Source organism: Engystomops pustulosus, chromosome 9, assembly GCF_040894005.1.
Source record: "Engystomops pustulosus chromosome 9, aEngPut4.maternal, whole genome shotgun sequence".
Lineage (NCBI taxonomy): Eukaryota > Metazoa > Chordata > Amphibia > Anura > Leptodactylidae > Engystomops > Engystomops pustulosus.
This window is the reverse complement of record NC_092419.1, coordinates 28501231-28520242: the sequence shown is the minus strand read 5'-3', so window position 1 is coordinate 28520242 and position 19012 is coordinate 28501231. Positions and strand designations below refer to the sequence as shown.

The window sequence follows — 19012 nt, the reverse complement described above, 5'->3', positions numbered from 1 at the left end:
ACAGTAAAACTTAGTGCTTTGGCTTGCTGCGTTTTCTTTTTTATGGCTACTTACACCACAGACAAGATTTTTGAGTACAAACCCCACTTCCCAATAGAAAGCCACAGCCATATTGTCAGACAGCATGGGGTAACCCTACATAAAGTGCATCCTCGTCATCCCCCCACTCCACGCTCCCATATAGTTGTCTACCATGGATGATGTCGAGATGTTATGGGATGTTAATGCTGGTATTTGTCTTGGTTAGTGGACTGACCATTAACTTGTATATTTACAAAAATATTCTTCCGAGATCAAGGCAAAACCATCCGATGCTCTTCTCTTCGTTCAGGATAAGGATGGGTAATGGGCTTCTCTCACATGGGGCACAAGGCGAAGTGTCCAATTGGTTTGTAAAATTAAGTCCAGCAAATTAAAAGTCCAAACTTTTCTTCCGGAGAGGTCAACAGCCGCCCATCCGAGAGTCCTCTGGGTAAGCACAATCTGAGAACTGCCGCCCCTGCTCCCCGGTGAGGGCGAGGCTGAACCCCACCAAGTTGGCTGTGGCTTCATCCTCCACACCAGTCAAAACATTGTCAAATGTAGCACATGGTGATAAGTCATCGATCCCTTCAGGCATCCAGGACATCAGGGTATCATAGAGGTGAGCGGATTCTTCAATGTGAGGGAGATCGTTGAGTGCAGGGTCAAGGTTCATCATCTGGTTCATCCGAGGCAAATAATCGGTGTCAGAAAAGGCTTCTGCAATGGGGAGAATATCTATAAAGACAAAATATGATTTAAAATAGGTCACAATAATTTATGAAATGATTTCCACTTCCCACCCCCTTTTCATTGTGGTGTCACAGGGAGATCTGCGCTGTCCTATCACAGCAACGGGGGGTGGGGGTGGAGGGGCATGCCAGCAGGCTTGGTGTAAATAATGACCACACTTTCTAAGGTAAAGAGAGGAGGCAGTGGCACCCTGTCACCCATGTCCCTCCCCAACACATTTACAGGGTAAAAACAACTTAATTTGACAGTCGAGGCCTCCCCTTGGCACAGAGGGATTGGGGAAGCAGATGTATACACTCAGCATTCTTCATGGATTGTGGCCAATTGTGCAGAAAGTAGTAAATGGGGAGAATAGAGCAGCAGGGCGCAAGTGCAACCCCACGGACCCCATTATTGTGATAGGTGAGGGTCCCACCACTGTTAGGGAAAAACTTGAATTATTAATTTATTGGCTAGGCAACCCCTTTAACTTTGTACTTCGAGAGACCAACATGACCCCTTTGCAAACAAATATATTGTATAACAAGCCCTCCATGTACATCTATATATAAAGGTTGTGAAACACTAAGGACAAGGTATGAGATCCCACTATCACCCGGAATTCCCTTGTGATAGATTGTCAAAGATTTCTCGCTTCAGTCATTACGATTCATGGCCTCTAGGGGGCAGTGCTGTTGCATATCATAGAGTTCAGATCCGATTCCCCTGGAAGATCTGTAACAACTTTCAGACTCCTTTATAACAAAGTATTTTGTGCGGTTATGTACAAAGCTTGGGCCATTACTTTATTTTTTGGAGATCTACCTTTGAAATGTTTGTATCCTTTTTAATGACACATAACAGCTACCATATATACTCGTGTATAAGCCTAGTTTTTCAGCACAAAAAAATGTGCTGAAAACCCAAACTCAGCTTATACTTGACTTAAAAAATATATTTATCAAAACTCACCTTTCCGGCTTCCCCCGCTGCTGGCTATACACTGGGGGATATGGGCTGGCAGGCTATATACTGGGGGGCAGGTGCTGGCTATATACTATGGGGCAGGGTCCGGCAGGCTATATACTGGGGAGGCTGTGACCAATGCATTTCCCACCCTCGGCTTATACTCAAGTCACTAGGTTTTCCCGGGTTTTTGTGGTAAAATTAGGGGCTTCGGGTTATACTTGGTTCAGTTTATACTCGAGTATATACGGTAGTTAAAAATCAACAATTGTTAAAGTTTTTTTTCACATTTTTTTTAGTTTTATTTGAGATTAATTTTACAAAAAATGAAAAATAAAACTGTAGTTCACATTTCAAAAGGTCCAAAAACAACTAATTCTGTAGGGTGTGATACATGTGTTTAGTGACACGTAAACCGGACAACTACAGCAATGTTTCTAGTAGTCTGGGTGATACAAATTCACTGTGAAATATTAATATATATTTTTTGTTTCTATACTTTATTTGTCTAAGAACACCCCCAGGGGACATTTTCGCTAAAAATTTTTTTAATTAATTAATTTTTTTTTTTACAAGATTTCCATGTTAATTGGATCATCTATAAAAGCCCCACTTAGAAGGTGAAACAACCCCCTGAGGGGGCAAATGTCTCTGGTCTCAGCAGCTCTGTTTGACCCCGTCAGACCCACTGCCCTGCCTCTATTCACCACATAGAGCCCCTCCAGCGCTAAGAGGGCAGTACAATGTCATCGGTATAATACTGCGTCTATAAAGTACTACACGTGGACTATACCTGCCACGGACGCGCAGTGTTCTCTATAGTCAGGCCGAGCTTGTTTCCGTTTTGTATCAATCCCGTGTGGATCTGCAAAAAATGTTTTGAAAAATTACAGAAATTCTGATGATTTTCCTTTATCTATACATGTGGTTCACAATTTCAGTCCTGCTACAAACCTGGACCGGTAAGATCTTCATAGAGCGTGGAGCGGCGCGGTCGCTTTTTACGTAGTCCGTATGAATCTGTAGAAGATTATTGGGGTTAGGTTGAGATCTGGAGCTTCGTGTCAGAAAAAAAAGCCTAACCTTCCTGTTATGGGGGCTTAAAGGGGTTGTACCAACTATTTATCCTGTGGAGAGGGGAAAACAAGCTGATCAATGAGGGTCCGGATGTGGAGACCCCCACCGATTATGACAACGAGACCCCCAGCTTGTCCTTCCGCTTCCTTCCATAGTATGGGAATGTCAGAAATTGCACGGCAATTTTCCCCACCCCAATACTATTGAATGGGACGGCAGGACAAGCTGGGGGTCCCGTTTTCATGATTGGTGGAGCGGTGGGTCGCATATGGATACGTGATTACAGATAGTGGCTACTTCCCCTTTAAGACTACAGCAGTCTATTAGATGGTGCTGTGTAATCCAGCACTCACCGCCCTCACGTGGCATGTAGGTGAAGATCATTCCCTCGCTGCGGATCCCGTCTGTGATCCTCTGTAGACATACTTGGACAGGAGCGGGGTCCTTTATGTGCAGATCGTAATACGGAGGCGTTTTAAGGACAATGGCGATCTGTCTGTGTACGTCGGCCTGCGAGAAATCGGCACGTGCTTCCCAGGTACCATCAAGGAACATTACCTGGATATCCTCTAAATGGAAAACGAGGCAATTGTCAACGTCACCTATTAATCCATTCATTCCAATGTTCCATGATATACATGCATGCTCGGCTCGGCCAGGTGTGCATGTGTTTTCATTGTGGAGTTAGAGATAAAGCTCCGCTCACCTTTCTGCACCTTGTCACACAGGATATAAATCTCCTCTCCTCCGTCACAACGGCCGTAATCTTTATTCATCCGGCAGATCTTCAGTTCCGATGTGTTGGTGGATTCTGGGAGATGAAGATATATATGGAATGTATATAGTGAGCCCTGATACAAGACAATACAGCACAGCTTCTTATTGGTCAGGGTACGTACTTTTATCATACACCGGCTCGGACAGTACGGGGCCTATGGTTATGTGTTGTCCGGCCGCCGTAGTGCAGGAAGCCTGGAAGCAGAGCCTGACCACATTCAGATCCACCTCTTCATGGTGCCGCCACATGCCCGCTACAGGAAACGTACATGGAAGTCACATTGTACTTTCACTTCTCAATTATGGAAAAGAAAAATTGCAATTTTTAGCACCAATATGGCGTGTGCCAAAATCCGCAACTTCTTTAGGTCACAAGAACTAATAACATTACAATCCGGACAAGACAATGGGGCACATTTACTTACCTGGTCCTGTCGTGATCCCTGCTGTGCATTGTCCGACGATCATGGACTCCGGCGCGATTCACTAAGATCGTGCGCCCGATGTCCTGCATGTGCCGCTTCCCCGCTCAGGTCCGACAGAGTTCACCCTCTTCTTCCCGGTGCATGTAAATGCATTGTCTTGCGATACAATTTGAAAGTTAAATCCCGCGTTAAAGTCCGAATCGGTCGAATCTTCCGGCGGCCACGTCCCCCGATTTCTGTCGCATGAAAGTCGGCACCGATGTGCCAAAATCTGATCGTGTGTGACACAATGCCCTTCTAAATCCCTGTCCCGGCGGCGCGATCCCCAAAAAGTCGGAAAACCCGACGGAAATGTGGCCGTGGGACCCTTAGTAAATAAGCCCAATTGAGTTGTACTCACCATTGTACGGGTCTATGCTCAAATTCAGCCGGGTTTTGACAGACGTCTCAATTTCCTTCTTGCGTACACACTGGATGCCCAGGTTACTAAAGCTTGAGGGTAAAGGTCAGAGGAGGTCATAAGATGTAGCAGAATCTATAGTCAATAACAAACTGCAGTACCACACACAGCCTATAGGGACACAGCGCTGTTTCTGGATTAAAAAAAAACAAAAATTCATTGGGACAACTCCTTTAAGACATTGATTTTATATTGATATTGAATTATCTTTGTCTGATCAGATTAGTTGCTAGAATATAGTGGTTTTCAGAATTTGGGTATAACTAGGGAAATCTAGTTTTAGTGTCTTGGACATCATGACCACAAGTGCCGAGGAGGCGGGATCTTCATGTGAAGTGTCCTGGGTTTTCTGTGCAAAACAAACTTGTCAGCTCCTCCTCTCTACTGAGTGACTGCTCTAGCGTCCAATCAGGAGGCCACTAGTGCCGTAACTAGAGCAGAGGGGAGGGGCGGGAACGCGTTCTGTGCACAGATCTCTAGGCACCGCACATAAGGGGGTCGCAGGGGGTGCCAGGGTATGAAAATGAGGATTCCCTGTCTACCCCTTTGTGTAGAGTTCGGGTGGGTGGACCAGTCTGTTTTAGTCGCGCTGCTCACGTTTAGGTTAGTCTAGTAGGTGACATGTGCTGTAGTATCTGTCTGAAAATGGTACATATAGACAGTGGAAATATATAAATACAACACAAATAAAGTGTTGTATTTATATATTTCCACTGTCTATATGTACCATTTTCAGACAGATACTACAGCACATGTCACCTACTAGACTAACCTAAACGTGAGCAGCGCGACTAAAACAGACTGGTCCACCCAACCGAACTCTATCCATCTACATCAGGATACTCTCCTGAACACCAGTTGTCTGCAGCAGCCTCAGACTACATTTCCCCCCCACTACTTACATGGTGCGCGGTGTACACAAACCACGATATTTTACCCCTTTGTGTGACATGGCGGCACTGCGATCCTCTTCCTCTTGGTTTCATTTCTTTTCCTCATTTTTTACCGGAGTGAAAACACGTAGAGGAGGATGAGGATAGCAGCGCCAGGCTCTACCATGTCACGCCAAAGTGGAAGAATTTAGCTTTAGGAGGTCCCCAAGATGCCAATACCGCCAATGGGGCTTCTGTTCCTATTACGCCATTATCATTACACGCCCCATGGATGTGCTCCGCTCACCTGTGCTCGACTTGTGATCCGTCCGGATGCAATAAAACCTCACAAATACCGTCATGGCAGTCTTTACCCACAAGGCCGTGCGGGTGGATGCGGTGAGGAGGGTCTTTCCAAACAAGGCACACGCTGACTGTAACCTCCTGAATGCCCTCCAGGTTCAGCAGCTGGAAGAGAGAGGTGACAGGTAAGACGAGGCGGAAGGATCCGGGATCTCAGGTACTTTCCAGGGGAGGCCAAGAAGTAAACAGTATTATAATGAGTTCCAGCAATCACAGGACACGGAAACTGTGCGCTCACACTGCGACCTGCCAACCCCCTCCCTATTAGAATACAGTCAGGCACGTGCTGGGTGTAAGGGGCATGGGAGCCCGGGCTTCTTTTACCTCATTTAGGAACTTTTAAATGAGATTATACATCTTCCTGTTTGTACTGTGAAGGCAGAACTTTGTGCTCCAGAGCTGTTCTTCCTTTTGTGCAAAAGGTTCCTGAATGACTGTAACCTTAAAAGGCCATTATTGGAGTCACCTGAAGGGGTGGTCCCAAGTATTTAAGCTGATTGGTGAGGGTGCAACTGCTGGAACCCCCCTCGATCAAGAGAATATGGCCACCAGGAATCCGGGGAACGCTTTTGCAGTACTGGGTGCAGCAGCATGTGTCCTGCTGCACCATTCACTATGGGAGCGGTTGGAGATACTTGAGCGCTGTGCTGGGCTATTTCTGTCTCTCCCATACAAGTGCAGGGAGCACCAGGACACATAATTGACCTGTGGGAACAGGACCCCCATTCTCCGGATTACTCGGGTCCCAGAAGCCAGACACTCACTGATCATCTAGTTATCCATTAGAATAGGTGATACCTAAAGAATCATCCACTTTCATAAATAAATGGAAATGGTTTGTGTAAGTAAAAGTTGTTATTATCAGGGTTTTCTAGATCTCTGCTTGCTGTCATTCTATAGAAAGCTTCTTTGTTTACTTCTACTGGAAAGAAATCTGTCCATGGTCATGTGAAGCTATTAACATCAGAGAGAGCAATCAGCCATGTGATAAAACAATCTGTGCACCTGTGTGACACCACATGACCAGGTATATAATGAGCTGCACACCTTTGTGACATCACATGGCCAAGGATATAACAAGTTGCGCACCTGTGTGACATCACATGACCAGGGATATAATGAGCCGTGAACCTGTGTGACATCACATGACCAGGGATATAACGAGCCGTGCACCTGTGTGACATCACATGGCCAAGGATATAACAAGACGTGCACAAGTGTGACATCACATGACCAGAGATGTAACGAGCTGCACACCTTTATGACATCACATTACTAAGGATATAACGAGCTAGTAGAATTAAACAGAGAAGCTTTCTATAGAAGGACAGCAAGCAGAGATCTTGAAAAGGAATTGACACAGAAAGTATAAAAATGTAACAACTATTCCTTACACAATTATTTGCTGAAAGTGGACAACCCCTTTAAATCCGCTTTCTTGTGAATGTAAGTGTACCCAGTTCCCTGCTTCAAGTTTTATACACCATGTTCCATCTCTCTGTTCAGAATGAATAATGATCTTATAGCTATTCCCTCTGAGGCTTCCATACACATGGATGCTCGGCATGTATGTTTTCTGAATGGGAGAAGAGTTCCTACACTTTCACAGCTGGGTAAGAAGATTTAGTATCTAATAACACAACATCTTCATGAATGTCCTTACCATGACAGCAGGAAGAGTCTTGTTGTGTTCGGTGCTGCTCTCGCCCAGGATACTGCCCGCTGACCGCCCCTCACACTTGTACCGGAACCGCATCCCTCGCTGCTTTGGTTGCTCTGTGATTATAAGTTTCGGTGCTGGACTATTCTGGCACTGGACCCAGTTGGCGTGGGGAGGTTCTGTCGGAGACGTCCATGGGGCTACAGTGACCGTGCTGAGGATGCTGGGTTCCCGTGTCCACGAGTCAGCAGTAATGTAATCCATAACTTCTTCTAGAAAAGCCAAACACATGCACATAATGTTACACAGATAAGATGATGTGAGGCGGCTGATGTGGACTCCATGGGGTCCCAACGCTGCATTTTCGTCGTGTTTCGCGATTCTTTTCAGATTTGCCCTGAATTGTGCACGCAATCGGATTGTGGCGCATCGGCGCCGGCTTGCATGCGACACAATTCGGGGGCCGTGGACGTCGGACAACCCAAATGATTCGGACAAATCGCGGCATTTAAAAAGCAAATTGTGTTGCAAGATCAGCACTCACATGCACCGGGAAGAAGAAGGTGAACCCCTGCGGACCTGAGCTGGGAAGCGACACATGCAGGAAATGGGACGCCTGATCTTAGTGAATCGCAGCAGCTCTGAATCCTCGTCGGACAACGCACCTCGGTTCCTCCAGCTGGGGAATCCCAAGCGATCCATTAGTCATAGCCTCTACATGGCATCAAGTCACATACGTAGGTGTCCAGAGCCGGCTCCATACAAGGTCTATGGACTGTTCTACCTTTCCCTGTTACTGTCTGATACATGGAGGGACAGAAAAATCCCTGAAGTCAATGTATGAAATAGATTCATTTCCGTAGACGGCAATAACTAAAGACCCTCCAACATAGAGACCTGTAGAAAGCCCCTTTTATACCAACCTGTTCTATAAATATGATTTGGGACAGGGTGGAATATTGATATATTTGCCATATCCCACCACAGTTAAAGGAAATCTACCATCAAAATCCACCATGACAAACCAGGGACATTACTCATAGATCCAGGCACAGTGACTGCGGTAATATATTATTTTTGTTATCCACGGCCTTCTTCCTTCTAAATCCAATGTTGAAAATTATGTAAATGAGACAGAAGAGCTTGAGGACCAACAGCAGAGCCACTTAGAGCTGTCGCTTCAAAGGCTGTTACACTGTGAAGGAGCACTTCCTCATCCCACTGTGTGCTGAAACTTCCTCTGCTGCAGTGACATTCACCTACACGAGGATTATTTAGACTTAAACAGTCGCTCAGATCCTTATTTTTTATGTTTCCACGGCTCATCAGTGTATATGGACAATAGTGATTATAATATAGATGCTTCTAGGGGGCCCATGGCCACCCAAACCACCCGCCAATTTTATACGGAGACCTTTGAAGGTCCTCTACAGGTCCTGAAACCACAGATTGAAAGGGATGCATCCTCCATTCCCAAAGAAGCTTCTAATACTACAGGCGGTCCCCTACTTAAGAACACCCGACTTACAGACGACCCCTAATTACAAACGGACCTCTGGATGTTGGTAATTTACTGTACTTTAGCCTTTGGCTACAATGATCAGCTGTAACAGTTATCAGAGGCGTCTGTAATGAAGCTTTAGTGTTAATCCTGGTTCTTATGACAATCCAACATTTTTAAAATCCAATTGTCACAGAGACCAAAAATTTTTTTTCTGGGGTTATAATATATAGCTCCAAATTACATACAAACTCAACTTAAGAACAAACCAACAGAACCTATCTTATACTTAACCTGGGGACTACCTGTATATGTAGACAGTGACTTCTAGACTTGTGCTCTAATATTCATACAGACCAGGGCCCATGGTGGTCTTATTCCAACCCTGTATATTGATGCAAGGACCGCCCTCTAATTACTGCCAGAATTTTCTCTTAAATAGGAATATCTCTTTAATAAACAAAAATGTCTTTACTTTCTATTCCCTTATTTTGGGGAGAACTGAGAGTGAGATATTATTCTTAAAGACGTAATGATGAAAGATTTCTAACGAAGTGGAGACCTCCCTGACGAAGATGAGAAATCCCCTTCATGCTGACAGCAATCTCGCGGCGCACATGTCTGGATGTATCCGTCTACGGAAAAATGCTCGCCTTATTTTTCCACTGGGAGGGACAATCACATTTCCAAAGCACATGTCTTTTACTTAGCTGTAACCTGACCAAGATAATCTGTGGTGCTTGAGGGGGGCTCATTTTGGAAATGGGGTCTTCAGTAACACGTAGGGATTGCAGGTGATCAACTGGGTGGATGTGGTAACCCCTCAAGTACCATAGGGCATAGTTTTATTAGGGTACCGTATATTCACACAAAGGTAGACTAGATGTAAAATAAAACCTTTACTACAGACTTGCTAGAAGGACATAGAAGTATTTGTTGTGTTGCAAGGACCCTCAGTTACTCCTCCGGGCACTGTATAAGTACATCTGGGATTTACTGTCTCCTATGTTAAAACAACAACAACAAGCAACATGGGAGCTCAGAGGGATTGGCCATTTTACCTCATGGGTAAAATGGGTTGGTTATATAGGGGGTTTTGATGTTAAATATGTAAAATTTGATTTAAAACTGTGTTTATCCCCAAAATAGTCAATCCTGAAAAATCTGGATAAGGATATTCGATTTGTAAGCCGCATGACATCAAAATAAATTATCCAGACATTTCAAACATTATGAAAATGTTAAGTAGACAAATGGGAAATGTTATTCAGCAACTTATTTAGGTGGTAAATATATCTGCCTGAAAACGCGATGATTTTGAATTTCGAAAATGGCAAATTTCTTTTAAAAAATCATAATTTTTTTCTTTTTTTTGGTAAATAAACGCAAAACTTATCAATCACTAAAATGAAGTACAACATGCGGGGAAAAAAACAATCTCAGAATCGTTTAGATAAGGAACAGTGTTATATAAAGAGACGCCATAAGGTACAAAATGGCTGCGTCCTTAAGGGGTTAAAGGAAGCGCGCCAGCTCTCAAATCACTCCAGAATGCAAAAGCACCATTGCGGACACAGCCCCCGATGCATCGAGATGCTTATTTGCGTACAGATAAAAACTACATTTTCTACAGCAAACAGGAAAGATGTTTTTGGGAAGTCAAAAACCTACCCAATAAAATGCTGTTGTTAGTTCCACAGACCCTCAAGCAATGGTTTTCCAGACAAGGAGATGCTTTTTGCATCTAGTATCCGGAGGGGACCCTCAGGGCCCCAATATGTTCTAACTTTCCTTCACCTCATATACATGAGTACAGGCCACCCAAGTTCACGAGGATCCCAGAAACATCACACCGATAATCTAACATCTCCTGTCATGTGATCAATAGGTGACACCTCCAAAATATCAAAGACCTTCACAGCAGGGGGCGTAACTTGAGGGGGTGCAGAGGTTGCGGTCGCACCCGGGCCCAAGAGGTTTAGGGGGCCCTTATGGTGTCACTTTCCCATATGAGAAGACTATTACTATAAACCATACATTATAGTCGGGGGCCTGGCACAGACTTTGCACAGGGGCCCATCAGCTTCTAGTTACGACACCGCTTCACAGATACAGATCTCAGAAGATCCACTTTCTTCAGGTCACAAGTCAGGAAGATATGAAGAAGAAGATGTTGTGGAGATAGTAAGTGCAGAAATCCCCTTCATTATGTAACCGGAGCCAGTGACACGGAGCCGGAAAGTACCACCAGAGTCCAGGTGCCGGCACCACCCTGACACCCATGTCTGCAATGTATAGTAATGGAGGAGGTGAGGGGCATCTAACATAACAACAGCATTATAGTAAGGTGTATGTATGTCTCCTGCATTTCATTTTCGGAAAATAGTTAAGGAAGAAATATAAAAATAGTAAGAAATCCCATAATCCCATATGTATATATTTCCAACAGAGACGACCTGGTAAAGTTCGGGTTTTACAAGGGATATATCGGTTGAGACAAAAAATGCTGCACAATGGTCAGATCTGTACAATGTTTTATCCATTCTACTCAAGGATCTACAAGTCCGAGAACTCCGTGATCCCTGTGGTTGATGAAGCCTAAGATTTAGCATATTATAAACTTTATATGTACGTAATGGGACTGGTTCTACTCCCCAGTGTAGTATAGTGCTTCAAACACCAAAACTGTATTGTGTATATGGTTGCTACTACCTCACCTCACCTCTGATCACATGACATGTATGACCGTAGTCTAATGGCCAGGCAGTACAGCGAGGCAATGGTCTCCGCCATGTAAATAACGTGAATGCAGCTTCTCCTTGTGTTGCAATAATATTTTGGCTCAGAATCACTTCTCTCTGTTGTCCTCTCCGGGTAACTCCCCGGCTAATTTGGGAAACGTACCATATTGCTTTCTCACCGGGTTGTTATGTTTTGGGTCATATAATATCACATAGCTGGAGCTTCCCGTCACAACCATTCACCAGGGTCTGTCCATCACCAGCAAGTCTCAGGTCGCCAGCTCTCTGGTCCCACTTAATTTTAATCCCACAGATGAAAGACTATATGAGCAAACTGGACCTCAGAGACCCCAAATGTGGAATCCCAGGACTATACATGGAGCTGGGCTGGAGTTGGCAGAGTAATGGCGGCCACTTTAGGCTGCTCATACACAATAGATAGCTCTTGGCTGTGCTCTTGATTTGACTTGGGATCAGTAGAGTCAGTAACTCCATAATCGTTGGCTTTTCCAGCAGGAACACAACATTGTCTGCAGATGCCAACCACCCACAGCCCTAATAAGTGCCCAATAGAGAATAAGTAAACGGTTGTGTAAATCAATGTATTGTATTGTTTCTCATACTCCATTGACTTACCCCAATGTACCAACAAGTGCCCACTAGAACAGCGATCCCAAACCACAAGGCCTGGGCTGCAGGAAGAACATGGGGTAGATGTGGGACCTGACTGAAGATGTGCCCAGGCATGAGGGATGGCATTTCTGCTCCTAACATGTCCCGCTGTCCATAGTACCGTTACTAGTGTGAGGAGCAGAAGATCCGTGGCCAGGGGTCTCCACCACACCATTAGTCAGAGACAGGGGCGTAACTTGAGGGGGTGCAGAGGGTGCGGTCGTACCTGGGCCCAAGAGGCTTAGGAGTCCCATAAGGTGTCACTTTCCCATATGAGAAGACTATTACTATAAACCATACATTATAGTCGGGGGCCTGGCACAGACTTTGCACTGGGGTCCACCAGCTTCTAGTTACGCCACTAGTCAGAGACTACTCTTGTTGTGGGCAGAGGGAAGTGTGAGGAGCAAAAGCTCATATAAAGCCGACCATTCGCCATTATCATTCCTGACCTAATCCCTGGATATATTGACAAGTAATCCCCGGAGACCGCTGAGCATGGGATACACACACCACAGGCTGAGTATCCAAGGTATAAACCATATACAATAATTTAGAATTCACGTCAAAACAGATGGTCTATGACCACAGTGGTACTTACCTAGTGTTGGGGGGTGGCTCTGTGGAAGGCCATTAGAAGCTGAAAGAAGAGGAGAATATGCAGTGAGTATATGTGACTACCATACATAAGACAGACTCTCTCATAGGAGGGCATCTACTCACTATGTGGCACGGCCATGGCTGCCGGCCGGGGAGAAGCAATGTGCAGCCGCGGCTCTGTCTTACCTCACTGTACGGCTGACTAATACAACTGGTATGTAGACGCTGTATAACACTTTCTGAACTCTGGCGTGAGGTTCTTACAGGGGTCTCTCCGCAGTCACGGGGTGGATCACCCTCTAATGGGCAGCTTGTCCTTGTTTAACCCATTAAGGGCCAGGCATAGTTTAGTCCTTAAAGGGATATTCCCATCTCATATATTCATGGCAAATCAAATATATGCCTTCCCTCTAGCTCCTGCTCCAGAGTACAGAGAATCCCTCTCCAAGTCTTTCAGATTCCAAAAATAGTTAAGTGTCACGTCTCAAGAAGGGATCTATTAAAAAGGGATATGGGGGAGAAAGAAAAAAACACTCCAAGATCTAGTGGAATTATAGGGTTAAATGCCTAAGATCAGAGCCACCCCGGATACCAGTTGTTATCGCAGGGTATCTGCTGCCAAGTACAGCCACCACCGGAAAGTGATGGATCGGGCACAGATCCAGTAACTGCTGCTCAGACTTTTATGGCCGTTTCTGTGAAAGGTGTTTTCCCACTAATGACATTTATCCCTTATCCACAGCGGATGTCCCCCCATGGATGGCTGGGAAACCCATTTCAGTTTAGTGCTTCATGTTGCAGGACTGGACAGGGTTAAACTTCTACTGTGTCTTGAATGATGAGAATAGCCACAGGTTGTTGCTCAGGGTTTACAGAACCGGATCAGCAATCTGGTGCTATTGCTAAGGAAAACTCAGGCCTAACAAGTCATATACATAGTCAGCCTGGTCCCCTACAATGTAAGACTATTTTATTTAGTGGTACCCTGATATGGCTCGGGCAAGGGGGACCAAAACAGGTATGTATTATGACAACACTCACCCAAGGAGGCCACTGTCCCTACATACACATCATGCCAGTAACATATCTCCCTATAAACATATGTATCCATTGTAAACCCATACACACACATTCTTCATACATCATAATAGCTTCAACTTCTGTAGCATTATAAAGCCCTGACCTGTAATACTATGATACAAAGTGGCTGTGACTTCTCACCATACAAGAGGGAGAATCCTTATCAGTTCACAGAAATCTTACTAATAATACCATTAGCAACAAAGTATCTGCAAAGCTACAACAAAAAAAGTAAGTGAACCCTCTGTATTGCTGATAAAATAAGTCTTAAAGGGCATCTACTACCAGGATGAAAGACTGTATGGAAATGAGCCTGACGGGCTCAAGGCTCCATTAACACCTATGGAGCCTGGAGCCCCTCAGGGTCATCTGCATACAGTTCTTCATCTTGGTGGTAGGTGCCCTTTAAAGGGAATCCGTCATCTGTAATTGGCCTAATGAACCACTACGAGAATATTGTCAAGCAGCATAACACCTTCTAGTTTTTGTTTCTTTCATAGCACAGTGTGGTGGCATCATTGAGAAAATCAACTTTGAAATGAGATGTAAATTGGCTGTGTAAAGTCAAGGAGGCGGAGATTTTAACACTGAAGTCAAGGTGGGGGGCTCTGAACGCCTCCTCCTTTGTGATTGACATCATGTATTAAACTTCAGGAGATCTGGTTAGTGAGGTCGCTGGATGCCAGACCATCAATCACAGTGAAGGGGTGTTCTGGAGAAGGGAGAGCTTGACTTCAGTGTTAAAATCTCCACCTCCCTGACTTTATACAACCAATTTACATCTCACTTCAAAGTTGATTTTCTGGATGATGCCACCACACTGGTACATAAAAGAAATATGATCAAGAAGGTATTCAGCTTCTTGGCAACATACTACTGCTTATTAGTTGAATTTCTGCTGACAGGTTCCCTCTAACTCAATTTATATATAAAAGAAGAGGCTTATTGCATGGACATGTGTGCCGCCAAGCAATAGCAGGGCGAGACTGACACAGGTACACACAAGTCCAGCTTCCCAATTCTTCAGCCCTGTCAAATGCTTTTGTGGAAGACCCCGTATACTTCAAGTAGGGGGTCAGATGATACAGCACCATCTGATGTGTATGGCAAGCGATGTGCTGTCCGTCTGTCCACCTCTCCTATCTAGATCTACAGAATGTTCTGAACAAATCACCCAGGAAGATCTAGTGATTCTAAGTAGAATCTTTGTAGACTTTCCTTTGATTTCACACTGCGTATACTGAAGGGTTAAACCAGCGGATTCTCCTGCATAGTGTCCTTCCTGACCCTGCTGCTGCAGACACGTGGGGTCCTGAGGAATAATATTTGTATACAGTGTAAAATGTATAGTGCACTGCGATGTATACAGCTGTATAACGTGACTATGCTGCGTATAGCGATGTATACAGCTGTACAACATGACTGCTGTGTATAGCGATGTATACAGCTGTACAACCTGACTACGCTGCATATAGCAATGTATACAGCTGTACATCATGACTATGCTGCGTACAGCAATGTATCGTGCTGCAAAATGTATCTACAAGCAAGAACGAGAAGGACTGTGACAAAGAGGTTCTGCAGCAGTCACAACCACAGATCAGAGATTAAAGCATGTCATGTTATTCATTGCATTATAATGCTAAATAATCTTACAATATCTCTGCTTGCTCTCTAATAGTGTATGTCAGTGTTTTCTCCTTGTGACAGACACATAACATGACACCTCTGATTAGAGATGTAAACAGTGCTAAAAAGTGACAGCAAGCAGTGATCTGGAGAATCACACTGAGTGAATAATAGAAGGAGAACGGAAAAACCTAGAATTTTTCCACATTTGGTTGACAAAAGTGGAACACCCCTTTAAGTTGTGATTATTGTCCACCATTCACATTGCTCTGAGATTAAAAAAGTTTATGTCATGCGACCATCTGCAGAATTATGGTCCAAGATTACGTCATCCCTGCTGATGACGTCACTTATTGGAGTGACAGAGCTGGCAGGGACTTGTAGTCCTCCTGTACACCGCACACACACCTACCTGCCCGGCCCGGCTCCCTCATGCTGCTGGCTGCGGTAAGTGTATATACTGCGGGCGGCTGCGGCCCCGGGTTCAGGCTGACAACTCACACACAACTTCAGCCGATTCTTCCTCTCCGCAGCCTGGAATTCCCCGGTTCTGTGGTCAGAGCGCTGATTGGCAGAGAGAACCGGTGAGAGGGAGGGAAAGGCGTGGCCTAGGAAATCCCCCTCCGAGTGCGGGAGAGCACGTGACTTCCCATCTCCGCTTCCACTTGGGATAAGAGAAGACAGAACCTGTTATGTGTATATATATATATGTTTGTGTAGTGTCCAGGGGGAGGAGCCATTATATCACTTACTGCGGGTGTCACCCAGTGTATACTCTCCGCTATACAGAGATGTCAGCCCCTCCTGCTCTATAACATGCTGCCTGCAGACTGTACACAGGGTCCTATCTGCTCAGCTCCTCCTGCTCTGTAACATTCTACCTGAAGATTGTATACAGGGTCCCATCTGCTCAGCTCCTCCTGCTCTATAACATGCTGTCTGCAGATTGTACACAGCCAGGGTCCTATCTGCTCAGCTCCTCCTGCTCTATAACATGCTGCCTGCAGATTGTACACAGGGTCCTATCTGCTCAGCCCATCCTGCTCTATAACATACTGCCTGCAGATTGTACAGCATCCTATCTGCTCAGCCCCTCCTGCTCTATAACATGCTGCCTGCAATTAGAACACTATGTACAATCTTCTCAGCTCCTCCTGCTCTATAACATGCTATGTGCAGCTTATACATAGCGTCCTTTCTGCAGGCCATGGTTTCAAATGGTCCAGTATTGTCTTCTAGGTGATACTGATAATTAAAAAGATTATCCCGACTTCAAATTGTTTTTCCACTAACCACAGGATAGCAGATAATTTGAGAGTTTAACAAAACCACAGATAGGGAATGTGTCCTGTCTCTCTATTCACTGCCAATGGCGGTGCTGGAAATTGCTGGGTACAGCTCTAGGCTGCCTCCTGCACTCACACTGACAGGAAGTCCTGGAGATACCAGGGCGCTGTGCTCTGCAATTTCCCATCCTCTTATACTGGACACAAATTTGACCTGTCACTCCATCTGCAGCAGCCACGTTAGGTATTTTGTCTACCTTCATAGTGGCAGATAATACTGTATCCCCTTTACCGTAAATAATCACATTCCTCATTACTTAACATTTATAGATCATCTTTTCTTATAAACCTGCCTTGTCTGCTTCCACTTATGGGCAAATTGCCAGCTAGGTGTGACTAGTTGGAGGTCTGCCCATAGCCAATCTGTAGCCAGATCTCCTCCTCCTCCTCCCCTCCCAACTAGTCGCACACATACTTATACATTTCTAGGAGGAATAACAGAGTAACAACACATCAAATTTTTAAGAAATGATCCAGAATTTTTAAATGATGGGGAATGAATGATCTTATAAGCCACATAAGAGGTGACAGTTCTGTAATGTACATGCAGGGAGCTATGAGATATTACAAAGTATAAAGGAAAGTGCAGCATCTTCCTCCTCCCGATTCTATGTACTGTTACTGTGAGGTTTTTCTTCTTACCATGTAGTAGGCACCAGGAGGGAAAGAGGAACCACAGGCTGCCACTTCCCTTCATACTGACTTTACTACTGATGTATAAATAAATACCACCACCACAGGGCACAAGTAGTGGAAAATTATATACATATAAAAAAAAACAAGCCCCCACAAAGAGACCTATCAGGGTCTATACTCATGTACATCAGTGTGTCAGGTGATGGCATCACACTCCACAAAGCCACATGTGACATCAGATCTAAAATTTACTCATTAAGCATCGTACAAATGAATCAGATATTACAAAAGAGAAAGTAAAATGACACCGTACCATGAGATAACCTGTGTGACGTCACCTATATTGCAAATCGATTCAGAGGACAGTTTACTTGTGTCCTTTCCAGTTAATTCTTAATAATTTACCAGCTGTATTTTGTTTGTGAAAGGGTTGTTCACATTCCACTTTTTTTAAATAATATTTTTAATAAACCACAGAGATGCAATAATGACAAAAGAAGATGATAGTCTGAAAGCAGACAGCAGTGTAGTCTGGACCGCCCCCTTATAGAAGTAGGCAGCGAGTGGGCGGGACAGACTACAGGAAGTCTGTTGACCAGGCAGAAAGTTTAAGTAGCCTGAATTTTGGAGGTTTAGGAAAGATGTGCAGAGTAAAGCCCCTTACACATGGTCGTACCAAGGAGTAGCAGACAGGGAGATCATTTTATTTTAGGGGGAGTGTATGAGCACCCCTCCCCCACTCCCCATGGAAAGCAAAGCAGCTGTGCGGTTAAACACCAAACCATGACCAGATGCAGTAGACCTCTATGGGGACCAGTTACAGACCCATAGTCACGTGTGTGGTGCCTGGAGAGCAAACCTTTACTAATGGAAATCCCATTAAATTAAGAATTTTTAGAAGTGATTAAAAAGTTAACAACCCAATTTAAACAAAAAAAAGAATAAGGTCTAATGCAATTATTATCACGTACCTCCTACCAGTCATTACAGCAGTCACGCACCTCCTCAGGCTACGCCTCTATATCAATGCATGTTCTATGAAAAATGCTGAAACTAATACAAAATAAAAAATAATAAAACTTCACACAATGGGGAAAAAACCTTATTAACAGGAAAGATACATTGTCTTCCTCCATCTTTTTACAATATGAAAGTTGACAGTAAAAAGGATCAGGGAAAAGCCATTTTGGGGCTTTGTACATCCCCACCTTGACCACTTGGTGGCAGATTCACATGGGGCGTATTTTCATTGAACTTAACTCTTAAAAAAAAAAATTCACCCTAAATTTCTGAAACGTTTCCCTATAAATTGCTTATTTTTGGATGCAGTTTTATTAGAGGCTACGGAATCATGTAAATTCTGCACCAAATTATACTGGAGAATTTGTGTCTTACGCCATTTGTGAATCCGACCTTTACTATCTTAATATGAGTCATATATATCAGTGCAAACC

The 19012-nt window shown here is 44.4% G+C and overlaps 1 protein-coding gene across 2 annotated transcripts; it reads right to left on the bottom strand.

The window, feature by feature from the left end:
• Nucleotides 1-4: 4 nt before the first annotated feature.
• Nucleotides 5-16158, bottom strand: RELB (RELB proto-oncogene, NF-kB subunit). 2 transcript variants are annotated; one of them, XM_072123369.1, is made up of 11 exons: nucleotides 15985-16158; nucleotides 12869-12907; nucleotides 7357-7625; nucleotides 5638-5798; nucleotides 4399-4490; nucleotides 3696-3827; nucleotides 3503-3607; nucleotides 3150-3365; nucleotides 2674-2739; nucleotides 2513-2584; nucleotides 5-759 (listed from the first exon to the last, which is right to left on the bottom strand). In XM_072123369.1, exons 3-11 carry the CDS (start codon nucleotides 7615-7617, stop codon nucleotides 443-445), a joined length of 1422 nt encoding a protein of 473 aa, XP_071979470.1. In that variant the 5' UTR covers nucleotides 7618-7625; nucleotides 12869-12907; nucleotides 15985-16158; the 3' UTR covers nucleotides 5-442. The 2 variants fall into 2 exon arrangements, with proteins under 2 accessions (XP_071979470.1, XP_071979469.1); XM_072123368.1 differs by having other exon boundaries at nucleotides 15989-16158.
• Nucleotides 16159-19012: the final 2854 nt, after the last annotated feature.